This window comes from Mastomys coucha, unplaced genomic scaffold (assembly GCF_008632895.1).
Source record: "Mastomys coucha isolate ucsf_1 unplaced genomic scaffold, UCSF_Mcou_1 pScaffold5, whole genome shotgun sequence".
Classification (NCBI taxonomy): domain Eukaryota; kingdom Metazoa; phylum Chordata; class Mammalia; order Rodentia; family Muridae; genus Mastomys; species Mastomys coucha.
The window spans coordinates 114232584-114244310 of record NW_022196911.1 but is presented as its reverse complement, the minus strand read 5'-3'; the positions used below and the strand labels follow the sequence as shown (position 1 = coordinate 114244310).

At 54.0% G+C, this 11727-nt stretch overlaps 1 protein-coding gene across 6 annotated transcripts in view; it reads left to right on the top strand.

The window, feature by feature from the left end:
* The window catches only part of Tmc6 (transmembrane channel like 6), a 15444-nt gene extending 4906 nt beyond the window's left edge, over positions 1 to 10538 (top strand). For 5 of the 6 annotated variants that reach the window (XM_031352983.1, XM_031352985.1, XM_031352981.1 and 2 more), the window contains 15 exons: positions 675 to 780; positions 893 to 989; positions 1143 to 1400; positions 1728 to 1918; positions 2476 to 2620; positions 3457 to 3612; positions 3890 to 4041; positions 4136 to 4315; positions 5605 to 5700; positions 5870 to 5945; positions 6803 to 6936; positions 7032 to 7208; positions 7316 to 7394; positions 9009 to 9070; positions 10151 to 10538. In XM_031352983.1, the coding sequence (XP_031208843.1) occupies positions 675 to 780; positions 893 to 989; positions 1143 to 1400; positions 1728 to 1918; positions 2476 to 2620; positions 3457 to 3612; positions 3890 to 4041; positions 4136 to 4315; positions 5605 to 5700; positions 5870 to 5945; positions 6803 to 6936; positions 7032 to 7208; positions 7316 to 7394; positions 9009 to 9070; positions 10151 to 10229 (1988 nt within the window). In that variant the 3' untranslated portion in view covers positions 10230 to 10538. Of the gene's footprint in view, positions 1 to 674; positions 781 to 892; positions 990 to 1142; positions 1401 to 1727; positions 1919 to 2475; positions 2621 to 3456; positions 3613 to 3889; positions 4042 to 4135; positions 4316 to 5604; positions 5701 to 5869; positions 5946 to 6802; positions 6937 to 7031; positions 7209 to 7315; positions 7395 to 9008; positions 9071 to 10150 lie in introns of those variants that run through there. The other variant, XM_031352986.1, reaches the window with a different exon arrangement.
* Positions 10539 to 11727: the final 1189 nt, after the last annotated feature.

The following is an 11727-nucleotide window of genomic DNA, read 5'->3' as shown; positions in this document are numbered from 1 at the left end:
TGGAACTCAAGCAGGTCAGGAAGCAGGAGCTGACGCAGAGGCCATGGAGGGATGTTACTTACTGGCTTTCTTTCTTTTCTTTTCTTTTTTCTTTTTTATATTTTCGAGACAGGGTTTCTCTGTGTAGCCCTGGCTGTCCTGGTACTCACTCTGTAGACCAGGCTGGCCTCGAACTTAGAGATCTGCCTGCCTTGGGGATTAAAGGCGTGTGCCACCACTGCCATGGGGGAGAACGTCCCCCATGGGCCCCTGAAAGTCTTTATGCTGAGTTGCAGGGTACCTGAGAAGTGGGTGGCAGCACCCCCCTCCACTCTACAAGGAGGAGGAGATCACTGCTGGGAAGTAGTGGGCCCCTTGGGCCTCAAGGATGTCGGGTTCTAGTGGGGCAGTGGTGGCGCACGCCTTTGGTCCCAGCCCTTGGGAGGCAGAGGCAGACAGATTTCTGAGTTCAAGGCCAGCCTGGTCTACAGAGTGAGTTCCAGGACAGCCGGGAAACCCTGTCTTGAAAAACAACAACAACAACAAAAAGGATGTCGGGTTCTGGTGGAGACCGGAGAATGGGCTCCTGGGCTTGAGAGGTAGAAGGTTAAGGGCGAGGATGGTCTGGACTGGGCTGCGTCAGTCAGTGTGCGGCAGGGAGGACGCTGGGCACTGAGGGATCTTCCTCTGCGCAGAGAAGCGGAGCTTGTTAGTGAAGGAACTTCAGGGTCTGTCGGCGGCCCAGAGGGACCACATGGTCCGGAACATGCCCTTGAGTCTGGGTGAGAAGCGCTGGCTGCGGTGAGTGTTGCATGGCCTCAGCTGGCCTTCCTGAGCAGGGGGGCGGGAAGGGGGCAACAGCATCCCTCTGCTGTGTCGGCATTTATGGACTCAGCATTGTCTCCGTCCCCAGAGAGAAAAGTTGGAGCCCGAAGGGAAAGCGGCGGGGCCACCAGGGCCGCCATGGGGCCTTCTCCTGCTGTAGCCGGCTCAGATATACTTGCATGCTGGTATGAGCTCTGAGCTGTGAGGTCACTGCCGTGGATGTGGGTGGCTGGGGTTGAGGACACCCCACCCTATCACTGTCCCTCCTAAGGGACTTCTAACTCCGGCTTTATCTTGGCATCCCAGCCCTCAGGGCTGTCCTGGGTCTGTTTCTGCAGGCTCTTCACAGCCTGGGGCTGGCACTGCTGTCAGGCCTGTATGCTGCCAGGCCATGGCGCTACGCTCTGAAGCAGATTGGTGGTCAGTTTGGCTCTAGTGTCCTCTCCTACTTCCTCTTCCTCAAGACCCTGTTGGCCTTCAACGCGCTGATGTTACTACCTTTGCTGGCCTTTCTCGTGGGTGTACAGGCTGCCTTTCCACCTGACCCGGCAGGCCCTGTGCCCACCTTCTCTGGTCTAGAACTCCTCACAGGCGGGGTGAGGCCTTCAGCTCTTTCCTGTTCCTAGGTGTCCCTGGGGGTGGCTTTCTTTGGGGGAGGCCCAAGAATGGACTAGGGCAGTGGTTCTCAACCCCTAGGTCCGAAGAACACATTTGGGGTCCGAATATCAAGTATCCTGTGCATCAGATATTTACATTACAATTCATAACAGCAAAATTACAGTTACGAAGTCACAATAAAATAATCTTATGGTTGGGGGGGCCCACAACATGAGGAGCTGTATTAAAGGGTCGCGGCATTATGAAGGTCGAGAGAGCTGGGGGATGGGAAGGCGGATCTCTGACTGGGTTTGGCCTCCTGACAGGGCCGGTTCACACACACCGTTATGTACTATGGCTACTACAGTAACACCACGCTGAGCCAGTCTTGTGCCACCCCTCAGGAAGGTGGCCAGTGCAGTCCCAGGCTGGGCAGCCTGCCTTATAACATGCCGCTGGCCTACCTCTTCACAGTGGGGGCCACCTTCTTCATTACCTGCATCATTCTGGTATACAGGTATGCCTTAAGCACAGAGCCCTCACTCTGAGCACCGTCCTCTCACCTGTGGGTCCTATGTCTGTCTATCAGCTCTTCGTCCACCCATCCCCTTATCCTTCCCCCATATCTGCCTACCTGTGTTCCTACTGAGACATCCATCTACACACCCATCCACTTACCCATCCATCTCTTTATCCTGATTAAGTCTTCTGTGCATACATCTATTCATTCTTCCATTCACACCCATCCATCCATCTATCCATCTACCTGCCTGTCCACCTGTCCACCCACTAACACATCTAACATTCCTGTATCTGCTACTTGTGCTTTCTTCTGTTGGTCCATCCATCCATTTGTCCATCCACCCATCTGTCCACCTACCTTCCTGCCAACCCATAGTTCCCATCTAGCCACATAGCCATCCATCCATCCACCCACTCCTCCACCCACCCACCCACCCTCCCATCCATCCATCCACCCATCCATTCATCTATCCATCTACCCACCCACCCATCCATCTCCTGTCTGTCTACCCATCCTCTCATCATTTACTGCTTGTCTCTGCTGCTCTCTAGCATGTCCCACTCCTTTGGGGAGAGCTACCGGGTTGGCAGTACCAAGGGTATCCATGCCCTTACAGTCTTCTGCTCCTGGGACTACAAGGTGACACAGAAGAGGGCTTCCCGTGTCCAGCAGGACAGCATCTGCACTCAGCTGAAGGTAAGCAGCTACCGGTCCTATACATGGCTGCCCAGTTCTGCAGATCTTATCCTCTTAGAAGCAGAGAGCCAGATGGGTGTGGAAGTGGTGTGTGGCTGCAAGCTGGCCTGGAGGTTCTGGGCTGTGGTGGTCTTTTCCTAAGATCGGTGTGGACATAGCGTGTGGACGTGGTGCGCATGTGGACGTGGCGTGTAGAGCTGGCCTGGAGGTTCTGGGCTGTGGTGGTCTTTTCCTAACTAACCAGGAGGCCTGATGTTCCCACACCTTCCTTCAGTTGGGTTGCCTCCGTGGCATTCATTAGCTCTGAGCTCCAGGGATGGGAAGGAGCCAGAGCTACAGGAACTGCTCCAGTGTGTTGAGGCTTGGGGCAGGAGGAGGAGGAGCTGGGTCTGCCTAGGTTTCCCTTTCTGGGGGAACTTTGTCTTCCTACCCTCAACCTATCAGCTCTGACCTTTATAGTGCTAGTGACTACAGTAGCCAGGGGCTGAGGACTGCAGGGGAAATGGAGGCACAGCGGTCAAATCCTGTTCAAGGTCACAGGGCCCCTCGGGGTTTCGTGAGAGTTCCTCTTGGGGACAGGTGTCCACCCCCCAGGGTCTCTTGTTGGCTAGGGGCTGCCCATGTCTATAGAATGGTGCAAAGACCACAGGCCAGGCACTGGGCTTCCCAGAGACAGTGCTGTGGTGAAGAGATGAGGAGGGAGAGATTTCAAGGTGGTGGCCACCCTGGGCTCCCTGGGTCCTAGATGAGTGGCCTGTGCCTCTTTAGGGAAGGGAGGGGCTGAGGCAGCCTGCTTGTGTGTCAGGCTGTCCAGTGAGACACACTACCACCTGCAGGAGCTGTTGGCTGAATGGCAACTGCGAAAGCGTCCTCGGAGTGTGTGTGGGCAGCTGAGGCAGGTTGTCATTCTAGGTCTGGGGTGGCTGCTGTGTCTGGGCTCCACAATGGGCTGCGCAGTGGCTGTCCTGACCTTCTCAGAGGTAGTGATCCAGGTAAGGCAGGGGACAAAATGCCCAGTGACTGAAATCCCATCACCCCATCAGGCCTGGGTCACCTCCCTCCTCGGCCCCCTGTGGTTCTAACGCTGCTCCCCCTTGTGACTGGAACCCAGGCCTGGAGCAAGTTGTGTGTCCTGGGAGAGGGAGTTGCCACCTGCCCCCTTGCCCCCATTTTCCAGCCAGAGCCTTCCTATAGTGCCTGCTCCCCACAGGGTGGCATGTCCCTGTGGGTGATGCAGCTTTTCTAAAGGAACCCTCTCTGTTCTCATAGAGACCTGCTTCTGGCAGCCAGGGGGTAGAGATGTTGGCCCTGCCCCTGGTGGTCAGTGTCCTTAACCTGGGTGCCTCCTACCTGTTCCGTGGGCTGGCCACTCTGGAGCGACATGACTCCCCTGTGTTGGAGGTGTACATGGCCATCGGCAGGTGTGTGACTGGGAGCATGGGCTTCTGGGTAGGGCTCCTTGGAGTGTCTGTTGTCTGGCATCCCCCTTAGCCTCTAAACCCCCCACCTGTACAGGAACCTCATCCTGAAGATGGCTGTCCTGGGTGTGCTTTGCTATCACTGGCTGGGTCGCAGGGTGGTAGCCCTGCAGGACCAGTGCTGGGAGGACTTCGTGGGCCAGGAGCTGTACCGCTTCATGGTGGTGGATTTTCTCTTCATGTTTTTGGACTCCCTTTTTGGCGAGTTGGTGTGGAGGTGAGGAGGCCTTCCCACCCTGTTCTCTGGGCTCCAGGTATCAGCCTCTGAGAGGTTCTTAGACAAGGAGGATGGTGGGAGGCAGGATGTGGGGTAGTTTCAGATGGAAAGGAAAATGGGGTTTCAGTGTTGCTCATAGACAGAGGAAGAGAGAGGAGTCAGCATCTTTAAAATGTCCTGGGGTGGGGCATGGCTTCCAGCTGTTGAGCACTCTTTGACTCCTTCTGTGTTTCCTTTGAGAGTACGTGGATTTAATGATAGTTGAAAAGGCATTGTTTTTCAACACTTTTTCTTTTTGGTTTTCCTAGACAGGGTTTTTCCTTTGTAGCCTTGGCTCTCCTGAACACACTCTGTACACCAGGCTGGCCTTGAACTCACAGAGATCCATCTGCCTCTGCCTCCTGAGTGTTGGGATTAAAGGTGTGTGCCACCATACCTGGCTTTAGACTTTACTTAGACTCATTTTTTTACTGTGTGTGGAGTGTGTATGCACACGTGCGTGGTGGTGGAGGCTATGGAGGGTAGATGCCCCCCTCCAGCCACAGCTGCTCTTACGGGCAGTTTTGAGCTACCTGTTGTGGGTGCTGGGAACTGAACTCAGGTCCTTTGAAAGAATAGCACATGCTTTTAGCCACTGAGCTATCTCTCCAGCCCCCCACCCCTCTTTATTGATTTGGTTTGTTTGGTTTTAGAGCAGTGCAACTTAACAAATGCTTTATTTTATGTGCACTAGCATTTTGCTTGCATGTTTGGGAGAATATCGGAACTTGAAGTTGTACATAGCTGTGAGCTGCAGTGTGGGTGCTGGGAATTGAACTTGGGTCCTCTGGAAGAGCAGCTAGTGCTCTCAACTGCTGAGCCATTTCTCTAGTCCCAAGCAGCACAACTGTCTCTTTCTTCCTTTTTAAAAAAATTCTTTAATTAATTTTTATTTATGAGTGCACTGTACCTGTCTTCAGGCACACCGGAACAGGGCATTGGATCCCATTACAGATGGTTGCGAGCCACCATGTGGTTGTTGGGAATTGAACTCAGGACCTCTGGAAGAGGAGCCAGTGTTCTTAACTGCTGAGCCATCTCTCCAGCCCCACAGTACAACTCTTAATGCTGTGCGTTGAGATTGGTGTCTAGCTTTGGGGAAGAGGATCAGAAGGGCTTCTGCAGCGATAGCCCCCAGGCCCCTGGTGGCCACAATCTCTCCTGACATTTGATGGGTGCTAGGTGGTTCTGCCTGGCGCTCTGGGGATGAGAGTCTCCCCTGCTCATCTCTCAGGGGCTCCTCTGTCCAGGCTCATCTCAGAGAAGAAGCTCAAGAGGGGTCACAAGCCTGAGTTTGACATTGCCAGAAATGTTCTGGACCTGATTTATGGACAGACACTGACCTGGTGAGGATCTCCCGCCTGCTTCCCATGGGCCATCAGCCAGGGCCTTCCTTCCCTGGGCCGCGGCAGCATTCCTTTGGTTCTTGGGTGGGCAGGGGGTAGAGGGTGGGTGGCTCTGTGGGCAGGCAGGGCTGGGGGGATGCTCACGGGCCCTGCCTGCTGCCCTCCCCAGGCTGGGCGTCCTGTTCTCACCACTCCTGCCTGCAGTACAGATTCTCAGGCTGCTTCTCCTTTTCCATCTCAAGAAGGTAACGTGGTCTGGGTGTGAACTGGGCAGGCACTTGAACTCCAGTGGTCAGGTGGCCGAGGCAGGCATTTGATGAGTTCAAGGCCAGCCTGATCTACACAAGTTCTAGGGTAGCAGAGTGGGCCTGTGGCACTGGGCTGCCCCTCCCTCACCTTCCTGTCTGAGGCACGTGCTGGAGACATCTGCTGCTTCCCGGGTCTCTTGGGAGCCACTCTGGGTCTCTCTCCCCAGTTGGTGTGTGGCTCTGGGCTCCATCCTGGTCCTCCTCAGCTGCCCCCTCCGGGTGGCATTCTCACTGGGCTGCTGCCTTGTGGGAGCCAAGGATGGGAATGTTAGTCAGCCAGTGCATGTGGTGGTGAAGGCTAGCCCCTTTACCCAGGCTTGCTGCCTCTTATTGCCTAGGGTGAGGGGAGCAGGGTCTCTACGGTCCTGGTTCTGCCTTAGGACCTGGTTGTGGGCCAGCCTTTGGCGGCCTCTTTGTACTGTATTTATTGTTGCTGTACCTGACAAATGGAGCTTAAGGGAAAGAGAGTTTATTTTGGCTCATTCTAAGGGGGCGGCAGCTGGCCACACAGTGTCTTTTGTCAGGAAGCAGGGATGAATGCTGTCCTCAGCTTGGTTTCTCCGTTTTTGTACACAGTCAAGGACCCCAGCTTGGCAGGGTGGTGCTGCCAGCATTCAGGGTGGGTCTTACCCCCCCACCCCTAGTAAAGCGTATCTAGAAATGCTTGCAGAGATGCCCAGAGGTGGGTAAGCAGTATTAATCATACGCTTATAGGACCAGGGTGGGAGAATGGAGATTGGCAGGCAGGGCACCAGTGGCCTTGGCAGAATGCAAATCCTAGCTTTTGTCCCCAGGCCAGCCTGATGGCCAACTGTCAGGCACCACGACGACCCTGGCTGGCCTCACACATGAGCACTGTCTTCCTCACTCTGCTCTGCTTCCCGTCGTTCCTGGGCACAGCTGTTTTCCTCTGCTATGCTGTCTGGCAGTGAGTGGAAACCTGTTCTTTGGCTTGGGGAGACACGGGAAATGTTTTGTCTTAGCTGAGAGTGGAACTCAGGGCCTGGTCTCCCTCTTCTGCAGGGTGAGGCCCTCGAGCACTTGCGGTCCTTTCCGGACTCTGAACACCATGTACGAAGCAGGCACAATCTGGGTGCGTCGCCTGGAGCATGCGGGCTCCGGGGCCTCATGGCTGCCCTGGCTACACCACCTCCTGGTGGAGAACACTCTCTTCCTCTTCCTGGCGTCAGCGCTGCTGCTGTGAGTCCTGATCAGGGTGGGGGTGGCGGTGAGAGGCTAGCTGTGCTAGTGTCCCGTGTTGTCCTGGCCCTGTCATCAGCCTCCAGCCTGAGCCCCCATTTCCTCAGGGCTGTCATCTACTTCAACATCCAGGTGGTGAAAGGACAACGGAAGGTCATCGGCCTGCTCAAGGAACAGATCCGGAATGTGAGTGCCAGCCTGCCTGTGCGCCGAGCTTGTAGGGTTCCCCTTGAGTTTTTCTCTGTATCCCGGGCAGTCATGTTGGGTTTCTCATCCACATCTTCTTTCTGCAGTGCTGGGTGTCGCACCCAGGGCCTCCTGTGTGCCAGGCAAACACTGTACCAGCAGAGCTACATTCCCAAGGCTTTTGTTTTGGTTTTCGAGACAGGGTTTCTCTGTGTAGCCCTGGCTGTCCTGGAGCTCACTCTGTAGACCAGGCTGGCCTCGAACTCAGAAATCCACCTGCCTCTGCCTCCCAAGTGCTGGGATTAAAGGCATGTGCCACCACCGCCCAGCAGTTTTATTTTTTTTTTTAAAAAAGATTCATTCATTTATTTATTATATGTAAGTACACTGTAGCTGTCTTCAGACACTCCAGAAGAGGGCGTCAGAGCTCATTACGGATGGTTGTGAGCCACCATGTGGTTGCTGGGATTTGAACTCAGGACCTCCAGAAGAGCAGTCAGTGCTCTTAACCACTGAGCCACCTCTCCAGCCCAGTTTTTTTATTTTCAATTTTTTAATTTAGTGATTGTGTGTGGAGTTGGTTCTCCCACTTCTTTGTGGGTTCCGGGGATCCATCTTGACAGCGTTGGCTTTTGTTTTTGAGATAGTCTTACTTTGTAGCTCAGGCTGACCTTAATCTCAAAGTGATCCACCCATCTCTGTTGTTTGAGTACTGGGATTAGTGTAAAACACTTGTGTGTGACTGGGGTTAAACAGAGCAATCGTGAAGTGGCTAGGCCTTTGCATGGAGTCAGCAAGGCATCTGCTGTCTGGTTTAGGTGTGGGACTGTAAGGTGCTAGGTATCATGGCTGGGCAGTGGTGGTGTACGCCTTTAATACCAGCACTTGGGAGGCAGAGACAGGTGGATTTCTGAGTTCCAGGCCAGCCTGGTCTACAGAGTAAATTCCAGGACAGCCAGAGCTATACAGAGAAACCCTGTCTTGAAACCCTCCCCTCCCCACCCCCCAAAAAAAGGTGTTAGGTGTCTCTGGGGCCATATGTATATACACAGGCTGTCAAAAGGGGTCAGGACTAAAAAACATTTTTCTAAGGAGACAGTATAAACCAGGTGTGTACATAATCCCATCAATTGAGGGCTGGTTCAGGGTCATCCAACTACATGAGATCAGCATGAGCTTCAGGAGAGCCTTTCTCCAGAGGGGGTGTGAAAGAAGAGGGACAGACTTGTCTAGGGCAGAGGCGGGGCCAGTCTGACACTGCGCTGAGCTGGCTCCTAGGCCTTCACAGTGGCACTTTCATTTTTACCTTGATTACTAAGCTTAGATCCACACACACACACACACCCACATTTTTCTCTTTTGAGACATAGTCTTACTATGCAGCCTTAGTTAGCCCAGCGTTTGCTATGGAGATGAGGCCACCCTCAAAGACATCTGCTTGCCTTGCCTCCTGCGCTGGGACCAGGTGGGAGCCATCATTGCCCAGGCCCCTTTGACTGCCTGGTCCTTGGGATACTGCGCTTCCCACGCGTGAGCTCCACAGGAAGCCTGGAACAGGCCCACTCTGCGGTGCAGGGCTGGACGTTTCTCACAAATGTTTTCTGGCCATTGTAGGAAGGAGAGGACAAGATCTTCCTGATCAACAAGCTTCACTCTGTTTATGAGGGAAGGAGCAGGTGATGGCGGAGTGTGTGTGAGCGGGTTGGGGAGGAAGGAGGGCGCATGGGAAGTGGCACTCCTGTTCCAGTGGGATTCCCTTGGGGAGGCATCTCTGGGCTCCAGGAGTCAGCTCCTGGCTTGCCCCACCTTCTGCCTTCAGTGTCCCTGTTGCCTCAATTAAAGCTGGGTGGCAGCTGCTGAGCTTTAGGGATTTGTGTAATCAAGACACCCTTGGGGATGAAGAGCCACATTCAGGCACCACTGAGGCAGGCCAGCTTTATTTTAATTTAAACATTAAAAAAAATATTATGCTGGATCTCTGTTTGAGGCCAGCCTGATTTAGGCAGTTATACAGAGAAACTCTTGGGAAAAGCAAAAAGAAAAAATTTATGTGTATGGGTAGTTTTTGTTTGCATGTCTGTGTGCCATGTGTACCTATGGAGGTCGGAGGGCATCAGATCCCCTGGAACTGGAGCTGAGAGTGGGTGCTGTGCCACCTCTCCACTCTCAGACTAGCTTTTAGTGCCCTTGAAAACAGAAGAACTTCACTCTGCTGACTGGGGCACAGGCACCATGTTACACTGCACCCCTGAGGTTCCCCCCACCCTCCAGTAAGCTGAGGCTCATTCCCTCAGGCCATGCTTGCAGGTCCCCATCTGCAACCACAAGGGCTTCTCACACTGAGGCATCTCAGAATATCCAGTCATCTTGGGCCTTGGGCTACCTTGCAGGGGAACCCAAGTTCAGACACATAGCCCTGCCCTTGTGCCTTGGAGAGGGGGAGTAGTGGTGGTCCTCAAAGCTGGTGTACTCTATGTGCTCCTTGAGCCTCAGTATTGACAGCATGCCTTTACTCAGGGGACGGTTACTGCAGCCCACAAGGCTGCTTTGGACTCCAAAGGGACCAGTTCACATGGCTCAGCAGCTCTCTCAAGCAAATTTCCTGCAACATAATCCTTTGTGTTTCTTCACACTCCCATGCCAGCCTTGTCGGTCATTGAATTCTTTGGACCTCAGAGCATCCACTGAGCCACACCATTCATGCAGGTTAGAGGCGCTTTGATGTTGTTGGGTCACCTGAATTTTGTTTCTGGCAGGCCTGGCAGAACCCAGGAAGGTCCTGAACCACCTGCAGGGCCTGAGGATGGAGGGCCAGAAAGGAACCCTGTACCCTAGTCACCATGATCCTGCAGGCAGAGGCTTGGACCTGAGATCCCTATGGGATGTGGCAATAGAGTGGCTTCCCACAAACTCCAGTCGGCATGGAGCAAGGATGTGGGATATGGGACCCATTCCCCCTGGTTTTTTTTTTTTCTTTTTTTTAAAATGCAGGGTGTATCTACAGAGCCCTGTGTGTCCTGGCACTCACTCTGTAGACCAGGCTGACCTTGAAGTCAGAGATCCATCTGCTTCTCTCTTCCAAGTGCTGGAACCAAAGGCGTGTACCCCCTTTTAAAATCCTGATTAAATGGGTTTTGCAATGAGTGTGTGTGTTTTGGGGTAAGCTTGGGACCCACTAGGCCTTCCACAGGAAGCTCAGGGCTTGGGTTAAGTGAAGGTCGCCCTCTACTGGTACAGAGCAAGTGGCCATGTTTTCCTGGGCAGGATGGAAAGGTCTGTGCTTGGGGGAGAAACCAATCAGTGGTCCTGTCATGTGGACAAAAGAGGAGTGCAGATTCAGGGAAAGGCTCACGAAGGGCAGCTTGATGCCTCAGGTGAGAAGCCCCTCAGAAAAGGGACCACCAGCATCCTGTCTAGGAGGTGAACAGTTTTCTTCCAGCGAGATGCCCGGGTGAGCTGAGCCTAGGAGCTTGCAGGGCACTCTGACATTGCAGCCACAGCACTCTCTGGCCTTCGCTAGCTGCATCTGCTGGTACCTTGGGTTGGGCAGGACATGACAGCACTGGCCCCTCCCTTCTCCATTTGTTTGAGAAGACAAGCCCCAACTGGCCATCAGCCATTCCCAGCTGACCCAGTGTCATCCCTAAGGCCAGACACATGAAAAGCTCGTGCCATTGGTGTCTCAGCCTGTTAGAGCTGTTCTAGGCTGGATGGGGCTGGTGTCTCCAGGCATGAGTCATGACCGTGGGCACTCCAGATTTCCTAACCAACCTGGGGTCTGCACTGAATAAGGCAACAATGGATGATGACCTTTACAGTTAGCAGTTCAGACCTCCGGAGCCCAGTTCTGCTTTACAAGGTCAAGACATACCACTGACAAGGGAAAGTTGCCTGGGGTGTTTTCTAGAGTCCCCAGCACTGGCCTCTATCAGCCCAGGCCCAGGTGTGGAGTGACTCGCAACATGAGGATCCAGACACTGCTGGAGAGCTGCCGAGCAGTCTGCTCCTGCTGCCCATGCCTTTGTCTCTGCTGCAGAGCCACCCTCATCACTGTCACAGGCATGGGAAGGGAGGGAAGGAGGACGTTAGCTGTCCATCTGCTCAACACTGAATGTACAACTCTATCCCCCACCCCACACTGGGATCACCATTCCTGTCACTACTGATTCTTGGTCTTGGCTGCACAAGGGAGCCACATGGGGTTTGGAACTGCCTGTAGCAACCCAGAGATCCATCACAGGGCACACGTCACCCTCGCCTTTTAGATCTTTTCAAAGTCCTATGGCTGCAAAGCAGCTTCCTGAGACGCCTTGCCACCAATGTCTTCCTCTGG